The sequence below is a fragment of the Uloborus diversus genome, chromosome 2, assembly GCF_026930045.1.
Source record: "Uloborus diversus isolate 005 chromosome 2, Udiv.v.3.1, whole genome shotgun sequence".
In the NCBI taxonomy this organism is placed as follows: Eukaryota; Metazoa; Arthropoda; class Arachnida; order Araneae; family Uloboridae; genus Uloborus; species Uloborus diversus.
Window position 1 is genome coordinate 217,602,492 of NC_072732.1, and position 21,679 is coordinate 217,624,170.

General features: G+C 33.7%; 1 protein-coding gene across 1 annotated transcript in view; it reads right to left on the reverse strand.

The window, feature by feature from the left end:
- The window catches only part of LOC129216814 (WD repeat-containing protein 36-like), a 58,203-nt gene that overhangs the window by 8,179 nt on the left and 28,345 nt on the right, over positions 1-21,679 (reverse strand). The window contains exons 12-17 of the mRNA XM_054851031.1: positions 20,520-20,685; positions 11,183-11,291; positions 9,060-9,139; positions 7,508-7,719; positions 4,603-4,757; positions 3,368-3,487 (exon numbers count right to left, since the gene is read on the reverse strand). Of these exons, the coding sequence (XP_054707006.1) occupies positions 3,368-3,487; positions 4,603-4,757; positions 7,508-7,719; positions 9,060-9,139; positions 11,183-11,291; positions 20,520-20,685 (842 nt within the window). The remainder of the gene's footprint in view (positions 1-3,367; positions 3,488-4,602; positions 4,758-7,507; positions 7,720-9,059; positions 9,140-11,182; positions 11,292-20,519; positions 20,686-21,679) is intronic.

Sequence of the window (21,679 nt, forward strand, 5' to 3'; positions counted from 1 at the left end):
AGTGCAATTTACATTTGGTGCTGTAACAAAATTGAAAAAGTTAATTAAAAATTTAATTTTCACAGTAAATGCTCATTTTGATTATTCTTATTAGTGTTAGTTCCAAAAATTTAGTAAGTTTTGATATTTTGTAGAAAAACACTTCATTTTTCACCTCTAGAAAGTAGTCTTAAATGAATTTCTTGCTCTTTTAAGAATTTTTTTAATTCAAAATATCTTTATTTTTAGACAATCAATAGATTTAAAAATAATGTAAACAATTTCTATGGCAAATGTTACATAAATTTATTTTCAATTTTGAAACTAATTGTTATTTTCAAATCTGAATAAATAATGATAATAAATAAATAAATAAATAAAAAGAAATGAAAAATCATATGTTTTATGAATTTCAGGAACTTAATTCAATATTAACTGAATCACTATTGCCCCAAAGAATGAAACTTGAATTCTTATAACAGTAAAAAATTTGTTCCGCTTTTTGACCTTTTCCAATTCAGTCCGTTTAGTTAATGCTGTTTCTTCATTTTTATAAATTTTAAACAATTTGAACTATTTTTCTAATAGAAACAACAATAAATGGAGATTTCTTTGTTTAATTCTGCAGCATTTCAAAGCCTACCCCAACAAGATCATTTTTATAAAATTTGTTTATCTTGAAACGAATACAGTTGGCTCTCTGTTTAACGATGCTCTATTTAACGACTTTCTCTATTTAACGATGACTTTTCACGGTCCCAAGTAGTGTGGTCCACCGCAGTGTTAAAAGCATTCTATTTAAGGATGCTTTCTACTTAAGGACGATTTTTTGTGGTCACTTGACAGTCGTTAAAGAGAGAGCCAACTGTAATAATAAACAAAGTAAAAAATATTAAATAAAAGATATCCATTTCTTGTAGACAGGGTGGCGACAGGAACTGTGAAAGAAAGTTCCCTGACTTTTCCCTTATTTCCCTGATTAAGTTCACCAAATTTCCCTGATTTACGTTACCAATGATAATGGTTTTCTTTCTTTGCTCTACTTGAAATCCATTGTATGTTTGTATAAAACGCAGTATTTTAAACGTTTTAAGTTGTGTAAAGTTGGTGAACTAAAGGTATATTTTAAAAAGATGCTAATTTTTTTATTTAAATGGTTAAAAAAACATATCAAGTCAATTTTTTTGGGGGAAAAAACCTACAAAATAGTATATTAAATTTTTCTGCATGGAAAAATATGAGAATTGAAAAAAAAAACTTAACTTCAGAAACCACTTAGCATAAGAATTTTAAGAAACTTTTAAAATCACTCTTAAAAACGTGTGTGCATTTATGATAGAACTAAAAAGTAATTGAAATTATTTTGAACTAAATTTTCAAAAAGTATAATAATTGTTGCAAGAATAACAAGTAATAGTGAAAGAATAGAAGTAATGTAGTTATTCTTATAGAACTAATTGACATATTTATGCAAAAGATGAAACCATTTGACATCCATTCATAAGGAGCATTTCTCTAATCAAGAATAGATTTTAATGAATGAATACAGCATTTTAACAATAAAAAAATAAAGATATTTACTTAAGTACACAAGTTAACTCTATTTCAAATGATTTCAGAATGTAATGAAAAAAAAATCTTACATTGCTTTTGTAACAAACAACTTTGAAAGTCAAGGGAAAAAAAAAAAAGAAATAAAAAAGCAATTATTTAATTTCAAAATATATAAAAGAAACAACTTGGTTATAAAATAAAAGAATCACTTAAGTCCGAAGAAAAGAAAACCTTTATAATCTGCGGTGACGACAAATAATATAACGACAAAAAACAAAGTTTTTTTTATTGAAAGTTCAATTTTATCAATCAAATTAAAAACGAGAAGAAGTAGTAACTTTTAAGCTTTTATAGTATTAATTCAAAAACCAAAGATTTCTTCTTGAAATTGTGATTACAGTATGCTAATTACTTCGAGACAATGGTATAAAGGCAAAGGAGCTAAGGCATTAAAGAAGGCTTCCTCTTTGCCTGTATAGTTGTTTATTTTACGTAACATTGAAAGCGTAAAAGGAAATTTCAAGCTAGGTAAAATAAACAACCTAACAGACACAGAAGCAATCTTAAGAAGTTCATCCTGTGGGGAATAAGTAAGATTCAATACTTTGACGTTGAGGAAAAAAGATGCACAAATATGCGGCAGTGTATAATCACACCTCAGTAATTTTACTTTTTTTTGAGCAGATAATTGGCAGAAAATGCGTAGGGAATTAAAGTACTTAATTTTGTAAAGCAAAAAAAAAATTTTTTTTTTCTTCATAAAATCAATTTTCCCTGATTTTTTATTATTTTTTCAAAATTCCCTGATATTTCCCTGACTTTTCCCTGATTAATAAAGTTCCCTGACTTTTCCCTGATCTCCCTGATCTGTCGCCACCCTGGTAGAGCATGCACCCATGATTTCACACAACAAAGAACATACAGTCGAACCTTGATATCTCGAACCTCCTTATCTCGAAACCCTTGACGTCTCGAAAAAACATTTTTCCCCTGCATTTTCTATAAAAACCCCTATGTATTTTCCATAGCTATCTCGAAATTTATTTTTCGAAACCCTTGATATGTCGAAATTTTTGCACAGAAGCAAGTTTCAGTTGTCGTTTTTCTCAGGCAATTTTTGTAGTAAAACCAGTTCCAGGACCAGTTTTCATCTCTCTTCTTGGAAACTTTGCGATTAGGGGAGCGAAGCAAGATAATAGGGAAGTGTTGGTATGAAAGGGGTGCTGTGTTTTCACCAGAGTTAAGAATCTTTGTGCATTTCTCTCGAATATGTTGTCCACTTTGAGGAAAGGGGGTTGATTTTTCGCCAGTCAGATTTCAAGTGAAAACGGAAAATGCGTTCCTCATTCTCATCATTCTGCTTTTTAACTCCTACAAAATGGCTACTGAAAACTTTTTTGAATGTGGGGAGCTACTGGTTGAAAATAAGAATTTTTAAATTTTTAGGTGAAAAACCAAGTTGAAATTGTTGTTCATTTCAAAATCTCTTCCCGTGCACTTTCGACAATTATAAAATTTTAAATCTAGTAAAATATTGAAGACTACTTTATTGATCGTAATTCAAAGTGGTCTCATAGTACATATATAAGTGCATATAGTGTATGTGTGTGTAATTGTGAGAGTTTCTAGTGTAATTTTTTTAAAACCTTGATAACTCAAAAACTTGATATCTCGAATTTTTTTTCCCGACCCGAGAGATTTGAGCTATCGAGGTTGTACTGTATTTATCATATCAGCTATAAGAAATGTTCAAAATATATTATAAACTGAGCAAGGGATGACCCACATAAATGGAAAAAATATCAAACACATATAAGATTTAAAAGCAACTCACCTCGCCTTTCCAGTCCTTTTTCTCTTCAATGAAGAAGGTCGGTTTGAGGCCAGATATCACAGGCAGAAAAAATGGAGCGTTTTTGGGCACTTTCACGGGTTCCTTTGGTTTATTGCGCCGCTGCAATCGAATGAATTATTACATAGTTGGTAAAATAATGCAGAGGAGAAAAAAGCAGACAATACTTTTATCAACTGCAAACTCGATTGTAACAAATATGAATTGTATTTTATGTGCAATGTTATTGTTGGGTCGTGGGAGGAACCCAAGTTGAGGCATTAGAAAAATGAAAAAACCAATGTTGCACCATGGGAAGGAATGTGCCTCCTAGCAAGGAACACATTGTATTGAGAGTTCAGTTGGTTGTTAGCTGTTGGTTGTCATTGCCAACACATTGTGTTCATGTTGGCAAAGCACATGTAAATGGTTTCTACCCATCATTTATGGAATTGAAGACTTCGCATGCTTATTACTTACAAGCAATACAACTTTGAACTCTTAAGATGTTACAGTTATTCTATTTGATAATGGCATAAAAACATAACTTCTTAATGACTGGTTGATAATATTTAAGATTTAACTGTTGCCATGAATGAAAATTGTTCACGACTAACCAATCCCAATCCTACTTTCGTCATTTTTATCTGATCTTTTTATTCTATTGAAAAAATAAAAATAAAAAATAAAAATTAGCAAATTTAATTATTCTTCTAGTTTACTTAAACATAGTTAAAAAGTAGTACAGTAATATGCTTGCTGTCTTTACAAGCAAGTATTCAAGTTTTTGAGATAAATCTCTACATCTGGTAATCATTACCTTAGCGACACTCAGCTTTAAAAAAGAATCAAATGCATAAGAGTTGCAAAAAATAATTACTTTCACAGATCAAGAACTACTGTAAAACCACTTATGTTTGCAAGCTGTAATTTTCACAAAAATAAAGATATCAGCAATTTTAAGAGCTGAAAATCTTGCAAATTTTATATGAAAAGAACAGAAAGTTGAAAGAAAAAATTATTTCACGAGGCATGAATTAAAATTTTCACGATTAAGATGGGCTCGCAAAAACAGATGCTTTAACAGAACTTAAAAGAAAATTAAAATATGCAATCTTCATACTCATTCCTTGTAACTTTTAAACATAGGTAAAACCTGAATGCTTAATATCCCCTTACGCTTTTACAGAGTAATTTCTAAGGGACATTTATTAAGGCAAAATTAGTGCAGCACTTACCTTTATGACATCCAGGTCAAGTAAATTCAGCCAATGAGATTTGGGCAGCATGGAGAGAGTAACCAGCTCGTCCGATATCTGCTCCGGAGATTTAAATTCGGGAAAATCCACTACTTCTTCGGGAACAGGATCGATTTCATCACCAGTGGTGTCAGCTATATCATATAAGCAGAATTCGGAGTAACAAAATTTAGCAATCAAGAAATAAAACACAAAAAAGCAGCAATGTTCATGCTTAAACTCAAAGGGAAAAAAGGTACAGTTGGACTTCGATATTAGGTCACCTCTCGGGACTTCACGAAACTGACCTTATAAGGCATTCATATATATTTCATAACGTATGTGAGGAATAAACATGTATGTAAGACAGTGGCTCAGCAGAGTGGGGGGGAGAGGGGGTGTTAAACCACCCCCTAGAAACATTGGTTTTAACATAAATGCAAATTATGATACAGTAGTTTATGCATATGAAAGGGCGGTTTTGATCAAAAAACCCTCTTCAGAAGTTATTTTTGCTCAAAACCCCCCTCCAGAAGATATTTCTTGCTGCGCTAGTGATGTAAACGATAAACAAAAATATTAATTCTATTTAAAATGTTCAAAAATATCAGTAACTAGGTTATAATAGTTTAATAAACTTGAACCAATTAAAACCTTTGGAGTCAGTAAGAAATTTTAAAATGATGTTTTAGAACTTTCATGTAGAGTAAAGCTACTTACGAATATTCCCAAGCCGAGAACTGATGTTGAACTTAACAAACTTAAAATTACATTAATACTGGACTGATAGGTTTTTCCTTTAATTTAAGCACAATGGTTTCTAATTGTTTTCTTCGGCTTCTCATGACTGGTAAAAAAGTGAGAAATGTACACTCTGAGTGCCTTTGTTATTGCTTTATATTTTAGTGTCACTGTCATAATACTCGCTCTGTATTGCATTGCGTGCACTACATGCTATGTTAATCGAAGGACGACTTTTCCCTTTTTAAGGATTGTATATTGCGAAAAATTCTTAGAACTGAAGAAACTTTCTTATGCATTGAAATCATTTAAAGAAATCGGACACAAGTGACCTTATAAGCGATTAATGTATTAAGACTTGATCATATCAGGGTCATTTCATGACCTTGTTACATGAAGAGAATAGTGCTATTTAATATCAAAATTGCCATTTTTTTTCTCTTTTTTGGAAATGAGCATTAGCAAAACTTCTATGTGAATGCCACTGTCTGATTGAAAAAATATCAGTGTCCACCTAAAAAACTGAATAATTCTTATCTGTTTTCATCATATAAGTTTAAGTTAAGTAAAACTACAGTGAATGTTGCTTAAATGTCGACAATTTTTTTTATAAACAGGCAGAATGATAATGATTGGGGAAAAGGTTGAATGAATCATTACTAAGTTTCAATAAATTTGCTTCAAAAGTTGCCTTTTAGTATCAACTTGACAATTTTTTGGTTCTTTAAAATAAAGCCACATTCTTTAGTAAATTCATGTTTCTAAACCAGATATTTATTTAAAAAAAAATAAAAATGAAAACATTTCATAGTAAATAAATCTTTTGATTTAAATGTACTTGTTTACTTATTTGTACATTTTCAAATGCATATAAATTAATAGGTTCAGAAATTCTAGAATATGTTTGAATAATGACACTGAATGTACCAGCGGGTCGCATGGATTAGTTTTGCAGGCCGTATATTGGACACTGCTGTTTGTGAGCATTAAAATTCCCCTATTTCTGTATTCTATCGCCTGACTAAAGTGTCCAAAACCTTCAACCAATTGAGATGAACTCTGATAAATTTTAAAATACAAATTTAGGAGTGATGGAAACAAACTTGGATGCAATGTTTTCTGAGATCGTTCAATTTTCCAGTTTAAATAGCTTTCATGGTGCAATGCTAAATCACTCAAGATTTCCAATACTCTTTTTAGCTACTGTTACTTCTTCCCAGAACATTTTTCCATGACTGAAAATACATTTCCATGACTTGGACTGAAAATTTCAATTTTCCATGACTTTTCCAGGTTTGAAATTTGCTTATTTTTTCCCACATGACTTTCCAGGATTTCCATGACAAGTACGAACCCTGTCATATGTCCAATAAGACATAACCTAGAATTCCTATTAAATGAGCCGGGACTTTCAAAAAGTGACCTTATATGCAGGGTGACCTCATAAGCGAGTGAACTTATATCGAGGTTTGACTGTATAAAGAGTCCACTTTGGACATGTTTGGGTGAATGAAACAGAAAAGTTTGATATTTTTAGTCAGGTAGGAACAATTTAGAAATGAAGTAAATTATTTAGTTTACTATTTGTTTGCTAAAGAAATAATGAGAGGCGAAGCAAAATGATTCATTTTTCCTGAAAGAACATTATAAAACATTCCTTACATTAGAACACATTTTTGCTTTTGTAAAAGTTTTTATACTTCATTAATCATGTAAACTAATTTTACACTTAATTATTACCCAAACAAATTTATTTAATGATACGGAAAAAGTTGAAATTCAAAATATCAAATGATTTCCTGCGATTCCATGAATGCTAACACTTCACAATCACTAAGTTGTTTTGGACTGATTAAAACAATTTCTAATTATAATATTTCATTACAAAACAAGTACAACATTATTGTACTATGGATAGAAAATTGTTTCCACAATATATACATTTACATTTTTAAGTTAACAATCTCCTCAAAATAGTTGAAAATAAAATACTGATTTATAATTTTATGTTTCAAGGTTACTACACTATTTGAAACAACTTTTGTTAGTCCAGCTATAGATTGAAAAGGATAACTTTAAATGAAAAAATAAATAAATACAAATTAAGTTATGTATTATAATTAACATTCAGTCTGCACAATGACAAGAAAAATCCAAAACTCACCCTCTTTCCCTTCCAGAGTAACGACTGGGAGATCGATAGATGCCGGTTCGTGTTCTTCTCTTAACGGTCGAAGGGAGACATTGGAATAGAGGGTGGCATTGGCCCACAAGTACACCCCCACCTTTCCTGCATGAGCAGTGGCCAAGTACTCTCCGGTGGGCGACATGGTGAGGCTCGTGCAAATGGGAGACAACAAGAACCAGTCAATCAACCTGTTTAAATAATTTATAACTATTAGAAATTTCGTTCCAATAGTGATCTCTGAAAGTGAACTGAAGAGGAACCTTGCTAAAAGCAAACCAAAACTGTAAACTAAAATGTGAACTTTCAAATCCAAACCACAACATATTAATTCATTTTTGTTCCGCGTCCATATTGTAAAACAGTCAGTCTCTCTCGAACCGTCGTAGTGTAGATATGTGATGTAACGTTAGCTAATAAATGTTGTTAATTTCTTTATTAGTTAAATTATTCTTGAGCAGTGACCGCATAAAGCATGAAACAGTGACAACACTACACAATTTAAAAAATATATAAAATGACTATAGAGATAAACATTATTGTGAAGGCAACAGATGAACAAATAGAAGGTAAGATCTTTGCTTATCAATTATCATCTTATTTATTTAAATTGCTTTTATGTAAATGGATAATAATGATTAGAATTGCCTATCAATTTATAACAATAACTGCAGTCATTTTATTGTGTATCCAGATTATTTTACACAAATTCAACACATAATGTAATTTTTTTTATGATTTTTCTTTTCAAATCTTTACTAGTAATAAAGCTGAAAGTCTCTCTGTCTAGATGTCAGGAGGATATCTGAATGTCCGGAGGATGTCTGGATCTCTGTGACGAGCATAGCGCCTAGACCGTTCGGCCGATTTTCATGAAATTTGGCATAAAATTAGTTTGTAGCATGGGGATGTGCACCTCAAAGCGATTTTTCGAAAATTCGATGTGGTTTTTTTCTATTCCAATTTTAAGAACAAAACTATCATAAGATGGATGAGTAAATTACGAAATTATCATAACGTGGAACCGTAACATGGGCACAAGCCAATTGGCGAAAAAATTCACCATACATTATTTGTAAAAAATACAGGCGAACCAAAAGACTTTTTAATATTTCTATTACGGGCAAAGCCGTGTGGGTACCACTAGTGATTTCATAAAACAAATTAAAGATTACTAAAAAAAAATTTAAAATCTTTGGGAATTTAAAACATTTATAAATTTTAAAAATGGCAAAAAATGCAAGGCTTGTTAGCATTGCAAGTATTATTTAAGAACTTAAATGCTTACTTTTTATAAATTTACTTACATATTATTTTGAACACCAATTCAATGCTAAATTGTGAATATACTTTCATGCTTTGAAAAGCTACTTGAATAAATATAACATTGATTTTAAAAAAGAAGTTTTATGATAAATTTCTTGCAAAGAAATTTTACAGTTTTGGAGAAGAGAGTCGTCTAAAAACAACGTATTACATTACAGTTGGATACACCTATTATAAGAAATATTTTGAAATTCAGAAAAGATACCTTCCAGAAGGTAAATCCCAAGTCTTGATGGAGGAATCCATGGTGGCAACTATCAACCATCTTGAATCGGGACTGAACGTCTGAAACAGTCAAGATAAATAGGTGATTTATAATGCAACAAAAAAAATTGGGCTTTATAATTCTGATATCATGGTATATCAATTGGAAGATCCATTCATATTCAAGAACAGTGTTTCAATAAGTGCAATAATGAAAGAAAAACAAAACAAAACGAGCTGATGTGTGCCTCACATGACTTCCTTTTACTTCAATTTCATGTCATTTTCCCATTATTGGTAATTTTAATGTGATTTAATAGTTTATTCTCTAAATATTTCCTACAGTGGCCAAATTAAAACCAGATTTAAAATCTAAAAAAAATTGCCAAATTTGTCGCCAAGTTGGCAAGAAAACTTGGCGACCAAACGACTGGCGATATATCGCCAAGTGTTCGCCAAATTATAACACCACTTGAGTTTCCATTAATATTAACAATGATTTCCCCCAAAAAGGGGCAAAAGACCCCCTTAGGAACATCCGAATGCAACCAAAATTGAAGGTGCACAACTAGACCCCACTAGGAGTCTACGTACTAAATTTCAACTTTCTAGGACATACCGTTCTTCAGTTATGCGACATACATACACACATACATACGTACATAAAGACGTCACGAGAAAATTCGTTGTAACTAACTCGGGAATCGTCAAAATGGATATTTCGGGTGTCTATACGTTCTTAGGCACTTATCCACCTGTGGTCGAGTCGAAAAAAAAAAACTCAACATTAATTCGGGGGTGAGTAAAATGGAAATTAAAGTGGATTTTTGAGCGAAAATTTTTTCGCAAATACAATACTTCCTTTTTTGTAAAAGGAAGTAAAAAAGGAAGACTGAATGACAACATAAAGGGTTGATTCATAAAAAGAAAACCACTTGATACAAAAATATATTAAAAACTAGAAAACCGACCCTCAAGGTATGACGGAGGAAAATTGCATCTCCATCTGAACAAAGCAATTGCCTGTTTGGTGATATTTTGATAGTTGAAATTTTAAACCTCAATCCAGTGGGTGAACCCTAAATTCCAGTAAATGGTGTTCATCTTTGACCCCTTTTTTGTTTCTTCACTCTCCTAAAATGAGTCTTACCAGTAAAACAGTGAAGTGACCGGATCCATTCAGCTTTGTCAAAATAAAGCATTTCCCTGCATGTCAAACATTACCAAAACATATTATCAAATGATCATGCCATGATGCGAGATTCATTGATGATGACATCAGGAGCGTTACTCGATCATTTGCCATTATATTTATGAGGATTGCATAAGAAACAACGTGTTTTACAATTCAGTTAAAGCAAAACAAAACAAAATAATAATAGCATGAATAAAATAGTAAAATAAAGAAGGAATTAATACATTTTCATCTAAGCAATCCTTTCCTTCATCCAAAATAAAACTGTTTTGAAATTTTCTTTTTTGCATAAAATTTAAAATGCGACAAATGACAATGAGTAGGCTCAACAATTTAGTAGACATGAGTTGACGATTTACTCAACCAGCCAATTGGGTGTCATGTGGTTAATTCTTTCAAAGTTTAAAAAACTAATATCAAAAATAATTTTAAATATTATTTCATTTAAATTTTTGAACAGAAACACATACATTTCACAAGACATGATGAGTCCACACAACCTGTTACATAAGGTTTTTCCTTTTTTCGTTTTTCATTCTTTACTAGTGTCAAAAAAAAGAACCAAAAATGCCTAATCTAGATCTTGTTCATTGCTTCATCCATTTCAAAGGTTTACTTTGAAATCTACAAACATTAGTGCGGGAAACTTGTATAATGTGAGCATAATGTCAAAAGATTATATCTAACATCTGTATCTGAGAAAAATTCTTGAACTTTGTGAGGTTGTGTCTAAAATAAGTTTTTTTTTTTTTTTTTTTTTAATTTTTAATTCTTAAAAGTGGTTTTGATTCATGGCTTCTTTTTTTTTTTTTGCTTGTTGGCAGATATACTGTCTGAATATAAGAACAGATTGATTTTAACCAGGACTAAATACAGGCAGTGATGGTTTTGGGGGTAAAAAGTGTTTACAGGAAACGGGATTTACTTACCAGATCAGAGATTGCACTTTCGTGATCATCAAAAATCCTCACCACATTTTTAGAGTCGTGATCGACGATGATGACAGAAAAGTTATCCAGAGCAACAGCAATCATGCCACTGAAATTTGAGAAGACTTTAGTTCACTCTCTTTTATTTTCACTTCATATTAAACCATTAATATTCCAAAGGTTGATATAAATAATTAATTTTAATATAGTCCCAATAAATTATTTTAACTTCATTTCTGTATTATATTACATCACAAACTACAACATGGAATGTTATGGTTGGAATGCTTTGTTCAAGTAAGAAAAACTGAATGATATGAGGGTGGGCACTCTAAACAGAAAGTAATCAAAAAAAAAATTAATTTGAATTTTTGGGATCTTGAATTACAATTAAGTTTTTCGCAATCACGTGCGTGTGTGTGTATGTATGCGTGTGTTTGTGTAGGCGTGTGTGTGTGTGTGTGTGTGTAAGCATGTATGTGCATGTTGTGTACGCAGTGCTGTGTGTGTATGGGTGTGTTTATGTAGGCGTTCGTGTGTGCATGTTGTGTATGCAGTGCTGTGCGCGTGCGCACGTGTGTGTAGTGTTGGCATAATTAAAGTTAAGTTTAAAATCCAAAAGTTAAGATATTTAAACTAAGCCAACATTAACTGGCTGTTTAATGTCAAGTTGGAGACAAGCAAAAAAACATATTTCAGAAAAATAAATTTATTAAATATGACTAGAATTTTTATAACATCCCCATAAAATAACACCCCCAAAATATCATAACAAAAGTGGTTCCAGTAAATAAAGGAAAAATGTCACCAAAATGTCGATGTAGTCGCTGGCCGGTCTGAAGGATCAACTTGAAGACACACAAAAGGTCGCCCGGATCACACTTCAGGAATGTCCGTAATGGAAAGGCAACATTAGACAGTTCGTAGATCGGTGAACATCTCAGGTAGACACATAGGAACTCACTTCCCCGGCAATATTAATTGGCCGGACACAACACAAGTGTTTCTTCACCTGGACTCATACTAATTCCAGGACTTGGAAGATTTAGTTTCACATACCACAAAAAACCCCCGCTAGTATCGCGGGGAAACCCCCCCCCCCCCCACACGTGAGCCGGACTAGGCTTCACGATCAAAACAACAACTGGGGATCGTTGAGAGAAGAGAGACTGCACCCAGAGTGCTGCCACTCGCCACAATATACATGTTTTATCAGCCAATGAGATTCCATGCCTCGATGACGTCACCACACTAACTTCTACTTCAACCATCACTCATTTGTTTATTCCACTGCCGCGAATATTCGTACTCCTCTCCATAGCACGTGCGGTCGACAAGTGGAATTAATTCGAATCAATTAGGTGACAACTCAACTTTTTCTGAATCGACACATCGGACATGCAATCTTCAATGGTTTCAGTAAACAGTCGCCATTAATTATGGCGTGGGGGAATTGTCGATTGAAGTGTCAGCACCAACTAGTTGACAAGTTCTACTTTTACCAGACTGGGCTTAAAGTAGGTACACTTAACTTTAAATTATATTCTTTAAATTATCGGCTGTGGACCGAGAATAAAAATAAAATAATATTTATGCCAACAAATTCCCCCCTTCTCGGTCACACAGCACGATACACTTCAAAACGACATGAAAACTGACATATTTCAAACAACAATTTAAAAAATTTTTTAAACACTTTTGAGAAACATTGAAAAATATACACATTTGAATATTAAACTTTTACATTTTCATAATTACCAAAAATGAGTTTGCACATTTTTTTCAATGTACCCCGAGTCAGAGGCTTGGTAAACGTATCCGCAGGATTTTCTGCGCTTTTCACATATTTTAATTCAAATGTATTCTCATCTACTAAGTTTCTCAAAAAATGATACCTGACATCAATATGCTTTGTTCTGGAATTTTCTATAGGGGAATTTGAAAATTCTATTGCAGCTATATTGTCACAATTAATTACAGACCCGTTAAATTTATATCCAGCTATTTCAAAATGTGATGTTTCTTCTAAAATTCTTTTTAACCACACCACCTCTTTTGCTGCTTCAGTCAAAGAGATATACTCAGCTTCCATGGTGGACAATGAAACACACTTTTGTTTAAATGTTCGCCAGATAATAGGTACTTTGTCAATGTAAATAATAATTCCCCCCATCGAAATCCTATCGTCCCTATTAGCAGCATAGTCTGAGTCAGAAAAACCATTGATTTTAATTTCATTTATTGCAGATAGACTTAATTTATAATAATTTGTATATTTTAAATAACCTAAAAGTCTTAATAAACACTGCCAATGTTTTTTACCCGGATTTGCTTGAAATTGAGATAATAGATTAACTGTATAGGCAATATCCGGTCTAGTTTTCCCTGCTATATAGGACAAACATCCCAATAAATTGCGATAAGGTACTTTCTCCATTTCTTTTATTTCTTGGTCCGTTTTTGGACAATCACCTAAAGACAAAATTGTACCTTTCGCTATTGGGAGGGTCGAGTATGGGTATTGATACTTTTTAAAATTTTCACAAACTGTCTTAATGTAAGAATTTTGGTGTATAAAAATTCCCCCATTTGTTTCTTCAAATTCTACCCCCAATAATTTTTTAGTTCTCCCTAATTCTTTAATATCGTAATGTTTTGATAAATCCTGAATTGTTTCCTGAATTATAATTTCATTTTTTCCAAAAATTATTATATCATCTACATACATCAATAAAAACACATTTCTATTTCTTGTATAAACACAGTTACTACATTTAAATTTCATAAAATTTAGACCTTGGAGAACCCTATCAATTTCCAGGTACCAATTTCTCCCCGATTGATGGAGACCATATAGCGATTTCTTTAGACGGCATACCCAGTCTTCTTTTCCCGGGATTACAAAACCCTGTGGTTGTCGCATATAGATTTCTTCATGCAAATCAGCATAAAGATATGCGTTTTTTACGTCTAATTGGAAATGGCTCCAACCCAGGAATATCACCAGAATTGAGAAAAACATTCTGATCAGGGAGAAATTGATAACTGGGGAGAAAACCTGAGAATACGATTCTCCTGCCACCTGTCTATTTCCCATTGCAACCAATCTGCTTTTAAACCTGGCAATTTCCCCTTTAGCATTCCTCTTCAAGTCATAGACCCACTTATTACCAAGTACTGGTTTACCAACTGGCTGGGGAACTAACTGCCACACCCCCCTTTCTAGAATCACTTTCATTTCTTCTGACATGGCTTCTTGCCAATGTTTTACTTCTGGGGTTTTCAAGCATTGATTATAGTTTTGGGGAATTAGCACTTCTGACAAATTTGCCTCTGGCTCGGGTTCCATTTGTTCATTAGGGGAATTAAAAATATCAAACAAAGGATTATAAGGTACATTTTTACTTTTGAAATCAAATAGCTCAGGATTGTAAACAATGTTATTCTTCTTACAATATTTTTCTACATCATTGGGTGACCTCAACCTTGTTTTATTTCCTTTTTCATAGTAGTAGATATCAGTACGGTCCCCTGTCTTTCTTTTTACTGCATCCCTTACCCATTCAATTTCCTCACAAGGGGTGGGAGCCTTTCTTTCATCTATCTCTTTATCTAACAGAACTTCACTAATAGGTTTAATAAAAGAATAATCATCATCATTGTCTACATTCCCATTCAAGTTTGATTTCCCCCAAATTAAATTTTCCCTGAAGTCCACATTGATAGTTTCAAAAATTTTCTTTAGCTCTGGGTCCCAAATTCTGTACCCTTTTGCTTGGGTTGCGTAGCCCACCATTATGCCCTTCTTACTTCTTGAGTCAAATTTCTTTAGATTTTGTTTTGGCATGCCTCTGTAGGCAATACATCCAAACCTCCGGAAATGCCTTACTGAAGGCTTGTTTCCCCAGAACAGCACAAATGGGGTTTTCCCCCTTTCTTTTAGGACTGTTCTATTCCTGACATAATTAAAGCATAAGGCGGCTTCCGCCCAAAATTCTTCCTTTAGTCCAGAGTCTTTCAGGATCGCCCTAACCCCATTCATCAAGGTCAAATTGTATCTTTCTACTACCCCGTTCTGTTCGGGAGTATAAGGGTTGGTTCTCTCTATGCTGATGCCTTCTTTAATTAAGTGGGTCTCAAAATTAGAATTTGTAAATTCCCCCCCATTATCAGACCTTATGGCCAAAATTTTCTTGTTGAGGGCTCTCTCTACATGCCTCTGGTATCTAAGGAAATATCCAAAAGCTTCATCTTTTGACTTTAGAAAGTAAATAGTGGACTTCCTTGAGAAATCATCAATTATGGAAAAAATATATCTTTTCCCCCCTAGTGACTCCACCGGAAATGGCCCTGCTAGATCCATGAAAAGAAGCTCAAGTTGTCTTCTAGACCTTATCCCTGGAGTGGGCTTAAATGAACACCTTCTTTTCTTTGCAATAATACAAGGCTCACAATCTGGCCGGTTTCTACCTTTTATATTAAGTCCTTTGACACAGTTCTTCTTTTCAGTTTCCAAGATACTGTCATAATTAATATGGCAAAACCGTTCATGCCACAACTCCAGGTCTAATCCTTTGACCTCGGTTACATTTACATTTGGTGGTGAGTCACTACTTTGATTACTTAAAAATGAGATGGGTTTTACAAAATACAATTTATCAATTAAAAATGCAGAAAAAAGTTTGATACCATCATTGTTAAAAATACATATTTTACCAGGATACCACCTTAAAGAAAAACCAAGACTGTCTATCCTGGATCCGGAAAGCAAATTTCGTCTAAGTGTTGGAGCATAATAGACCTCATTCAATGTGATGGTTACTAGCTTACCATCTGTTTTAATTTCGAAAACAATTTTCCCTACCCCCTCGACTTGACTATTTACATTGCCCACAGCTACCTCCATTTTTGTATTTTTAACAGGCCTCAATTCACAAAATAGGTCCCTATCTTTACAGAAATGTGCCGTGGCACCTGTATCCAGTAAAAATACTGGTATTTCCTCCTTCAAATTTGTGTTGTTGGCCTGTACTCCTGATACTTTACTGATGGTGCAAAACATTCCAGCCTTAGGGGGATTACCTTGTTTGAAAAAATTACGATTACCTTTATTTTGATTATTTGGTTTTCTGCTCCAACACCGAGCTGAAATATGCCCCCTTTTGCCACATGTGAAGCAAACTCTCGTTTCAAATTTATTTACATTTTCAACTTTCCGCCCAGTCTGGTGTTTATTTTGAACAGAAAAAGCATTAACACCTGAACTACTATTTCCAAAATTTTCATTTCCTAAAAATTTTAATCTCCCCTCTTCTGCCAAAAGTTCATCCAAAACATTTGAAAAGTTAAATTTACTTTCATCCCATCTATAAATATTTTGTACTATTCCCCTGAAATTTTGATCTAAACTACGTATTAGTTGAAATCCCTTTAATTTCTCATCCATTTTATAGCCATTCTCCTCCAACTGTCGGAGCAAACACTTCAATCGAGCCGCGAACATTCCAATAGTTTCTTTTTCATTAATTCTACTAGAAAAAAACTCCTCCCACAATCCGGCAACACGGGCTAAGGACGGAGGTTCAAAATTCAACTTTAATGACGTCCATACTGCATATGGATCGTCTAAATCATCTATTAGTTGTTTTAACTCATCCTCTATGTTGAGGTAAATAATCGCCACTGCTTGGCCCCTCCGTTTCTTTATTTCTGCCGAAATACCTTCTTCTAATTTTGTTTGGGTTAATTCCCATAAATCTCTTTCTATCAGTACCATTTTCATATTTTTCGACCATGTTGCCCAATTGCAGGAGTTAAGTTTCTTAATGTTTCGATAGTCCCGTTCCATTATTCTGAAAACTTTTGCAAATTTGTCTCCAACTAAAAAGACATTCGACCGAGCTCTGCTACCACTTTGTTGGCATAATTAAAGTTAAGTTTAAAATCCAAAAGTTAAGATATTTAAACTAAGCCAACATTAACTGGCCGTGTAATGTCAAGTTGGAGACAAGCAAAAAAACATATTTCAGAAAAATACATTTATTAAATATGACTAGAATTTTTATAACATCCCCATAAAATAACACCCCCAAAATATCATAACAAAAGTGGTTCCAGTAAATAAAGGAAAAATGTCACCAAAATGTCGATGTAGTCGCTGGCCGGTCTGAAGGATCAACTTGAAGACACACAAAAGGTCGCCCGGATCACACTTCAGGAATGTCCGTAATGGAAAGGCAACATTAGACAGTTCGTAGATCGGCGAACATCTCAGGTAGACACGTAGGAACTCACTTCCCCGGCAATATTAATTGGCCGGACACAACACAAGTGTTTCTTCACCTGGACTCATACTAATTCCAGGACTTGGAAGATTTAGTTTCACATACCACAAAAAACCCTCGCTAGTATCACGGGGAAAAACCCCCCCCCACACGCGAGCCGGACTAGGCTTCACGATCAAAACAACAACTGGGGATCGTTGAGAGAAGAGAGACTGCACCCAGAGTGCTGCCACTCGCCACAATATATATGTTTTATCAGCCAATGAGATTCCATGCCTCGATGACATCACCACACTAACTTCTACTTCAACCATCACTCATTTGTTTATTCCACTGCCGCGAATATTCGTACTCCTCTCCATAGCACGTGCGGTCGACAAGTGGAATTAATTCGAATCAATTAGGTGACAACTCAACTTTTTCTGAATCGACACATCGGACATGCAATCTTCAATGGTTTCAGTAAACAGTCGCCATTAATTATGGCGTAGGGGAATTGTCGATTGAAGTGTCAGCACCAACTAGTTGACAAGTTCTACTTTTACCAGACTGGGCTTAAAGTAGGTACACTTAACTTTAAATTATTTTCTTTAAATTATCGGCTGTGGACCGAGAATAAAAATAAAATAATATTTATGCCAACATGTAGGCATTCGTGTGTATGTGTAGGAGTGTATGTGTGTGTAGGTGTGTGCGTGTAGGATATGGACGCAACCTGGAGACGGTTTTCGCTATAGGAGTAGCATCGTGAGGAGCCGGTCGACGGTGATGCTGCAGAGGGTGCTGGCGAGAAAATAAAAGGATAGCACATCAAAACACTCAAGTGAGAACAATAAGCAATTGTAATTGCTCAAAAATATAAGAGGGGAAAAGAAAAGGGAAGTTGAATGCTGCCGACCAGATCATAGAAATAGTGTTTAAAAAAAGTGTGTGCATTCAGTTTATCTACTTAGCAAAGTTAGCTACTTAGCTAAACTAGTTACTAATTTGTAGGTTTGTAATTCATTATTTAAAAAAAAATTAATTTGAATTTTGACATTTCGAATTCAAATTATGTTTTCGCAATCCTGAGTGTGTATGTAGGCGTGTGTGTTTGTGTGTGGGGGGTATGTGTATTTGTGTGTAGGGGTATGTGTATGTGTGTGTAGGCATGTGTGTTTGTGTCTGTGTGCTGCTAGCATAAGTGTGTGGGTAGTTGTGTGTATGAATGTGTGTGTGTGGGGCGGTATGTGTATGTAGGCATATGTGTTTGTGTCTGTGTGCAGTATGAATGTGTGGGTAGTTGTGTGTATGTTTTTGTGTGTGTGCATGTGTTTGTGTTCATGTGTATGTGTGCGTGTGTGTGTGTGTAGTTGTGTATGCATGTGCGTGTGTGTAGGATACTGACGAAACCTGGAGCCGGTTATCACTATAGGAGCAGTGTCGTTAGGAGTCGGTTGACGGTGATGGTGCGGAGGGCGGCGGTAAGAAAATAAAATGATAGGACGCCAAAAACAGTCAGTAAAATCAATAAGCAATCGTGATTGCTCAAAAAAAAAGAGAAACTGAAGATCTTTTAGTTTAACCTCTCCCCTCTCTCTAGCATTTTTTCTTTCTTTTTTTTTTTTTTTTGAATTAAAGGACTCCACAGATCCGGACAATCATTTAGTCTGCTAAGTATTATAAAAGAAAAAATAATACAATCACACAAAAAAAAAAAAAAAGATTAAGATACTATATTAAAGAATGCAGAAGTTAAATTTTTAGAATAATTGGATGAATTTTTTTCGTTTGTTACACTGGAGGGGAACCATAGCTGCATATGAAATACATAGTAACCAGGGCCGCAGAGTCAAGAGGGAAAATTGCCACCAACGCCAATTTTAAAGCCCTCGATTTCAATGTCTTTATCCTAAAATCAGTGTCAAACTCCAACTACGCAAGCACTGGTAGCACTAGTAGCTTAGAAAGAAAATGACAAACTCTGACTTGTGGAATTTTAAACACTTGACTCCCTTACCACAAAATTAGTTCGACTCTGGCCAGGGTTGGCAAGTTTCTGCCGAGGTGGTTAAAACTACTGGTAGAAACCAGTTAAAACCGGCATGGCAAAAACCACTTTCTGCCACTTTGCGGCAGAAACAGGCAAAAACTCACAAAATGAAAAATTAATTCTTGATATACAACAGAAAATGCATAGGAAAAATAATTAATTGTTAACCAAAGTACTGTAATTTTATTACAAAATTATCACAATTCAAAATTAAATGTTACATTGTTTGGATTCTGCAATTGCCTCTTAGAAAAGGTGGATTCAAAAATCTAAACAGGTTGTCAATTTACTACGCACAAATGAGAAATTTTAGAATATTCTTAAAACAGAAGAGCTAGCAGACAACTCATCAAGGAGCAAGCAATGTTCGTGAAACTTTTATCTATTGTATAACTGGTGCACCATGTAGTAACTGGGGTTGTGGTAAAAATTTAACTGGAAAAATAAGCTTTGAGAAATGGGGGCCAATTTGTTTTGCAAGCTGTGACATTAGGTACAAAATCCAGACAAGTAAAATTCTGGCACTTTCTTCTTGAAGCACATGACATGATAATTCCAATCACAAACAATTCAGAGGAAGCATATAAGTGAGCAAATTACAATCAGTAATGCTTGTTTAGTTCTGTATGTCACTCCTCTTTCCTAAGCACCCCTGTATGATTTTTTATCCTTTGTTAAATTAATCCAAATACTACGAGCCTCTGCAATAGGAAAGTTCCCCTTCTGAACTAAATCAAGAGCACTAGCATGGGGTTATATTTTTTTAAATGATGAAATGATGTTTAATTTTTTAGTTTACTTAAACAAATATCATTTACTAATTACTTGAGTTATTAAAGACATTTTTAAGTTTTTGCCAGTTTCTGCCGGTTTTTACCGGTTATAACCAGTTTCTGCCACTGGCACGGCAAAAACTAGTTTCTGCCGGCAGAAAGCCAACCCTGACTCTGGTGCTCTGATAGAAACTAATAACAAAAATAGCAAAATATATAAATAATTAAAAAACAAAAAAGAGATTCACCTTTCTCTGTGCATGATCAGTTTAGCCACACTATGCTCTAATTTGAGAACCTTTACTAGATTTCGATCTGTGAACTTCCAGAACTTCAGGAATCTGTCACTGCCACCAGAAACCACAGAGTGATTGAATCCATCTAACACAACCCCTCTGATACATCCATCGTGAGCTTAAAGAAAAAAAACCTTCATTGATTTGAAATTCCCGTTAATAAGAGAAATAAACAGCAATAATTACAATACCAAAAACCAAGTACAGTGACCGCCGCTTATTAAAATCACATTCGTTCTCAGAACATTTGATTTTATAAAGAGTCTGATTTTATAAAACGGCATACCTACATTTAAAAAAAGAAATGAATTATGTCATTTATTTTGTTTGAAGTATTTCAAAATACAGTTGTCATTTTTAACTAACCATGAGGGTTCTTTTTTTATTATTTTTTTACACACGGGTCTTAAAATATTGACGTTTTGCAGTTTGGTTAACAGAATTTCAGAGTAAGGATTCAATATCGTTTAAGATTTTACAAAATGCATTGTAACTTTCAACTTTATATTTTTCTCTTTGCTCTAAAGTGCATAGTATAACGTAAACATCAAGCGCTTTTCTGACATCTATTGAAGAGGGAAAATTTGGCAACGAGATTTCCACATCTTCTGAGACCTTTTATTTCACTTCTTGGTGCTTCTTTATCAATTTTGTACGCAAGATGTCCAAAAGTGATTTTATAAAACGGCGATAATGATTTTATTAAGAGATGGTTTTAACATGTTTCGATAGTGCAATGATTCTGTTCTTCCAGATTTGATTTTAAAAAGCGGCTGATTTTATAATCCAGTGATTTTATTAGTGGCGGGTACTGTAATACAAGAAAAGTAAAGAAGTTTCCCATTTCAAAACAAAAATGCATTTACATAACTTAACTATGTTGACAAAACATACATAATGAACTAAATTAAAGTATTGCATAAACATTAAAAAATTATAGATGCATACAAAATGTCTGAACAAGTTCATAAAGAGAAAATTCAAGTACAAAACGAATGACTAAAAATCTAGAAATGACCATCTTTGTGGAAGCTGGAATAAAGTTACATTTTCCTGTTTAAGACCAGAAATACTTTTAAAGATTTAAACAGGATGTCTATATCAGGTCAGCC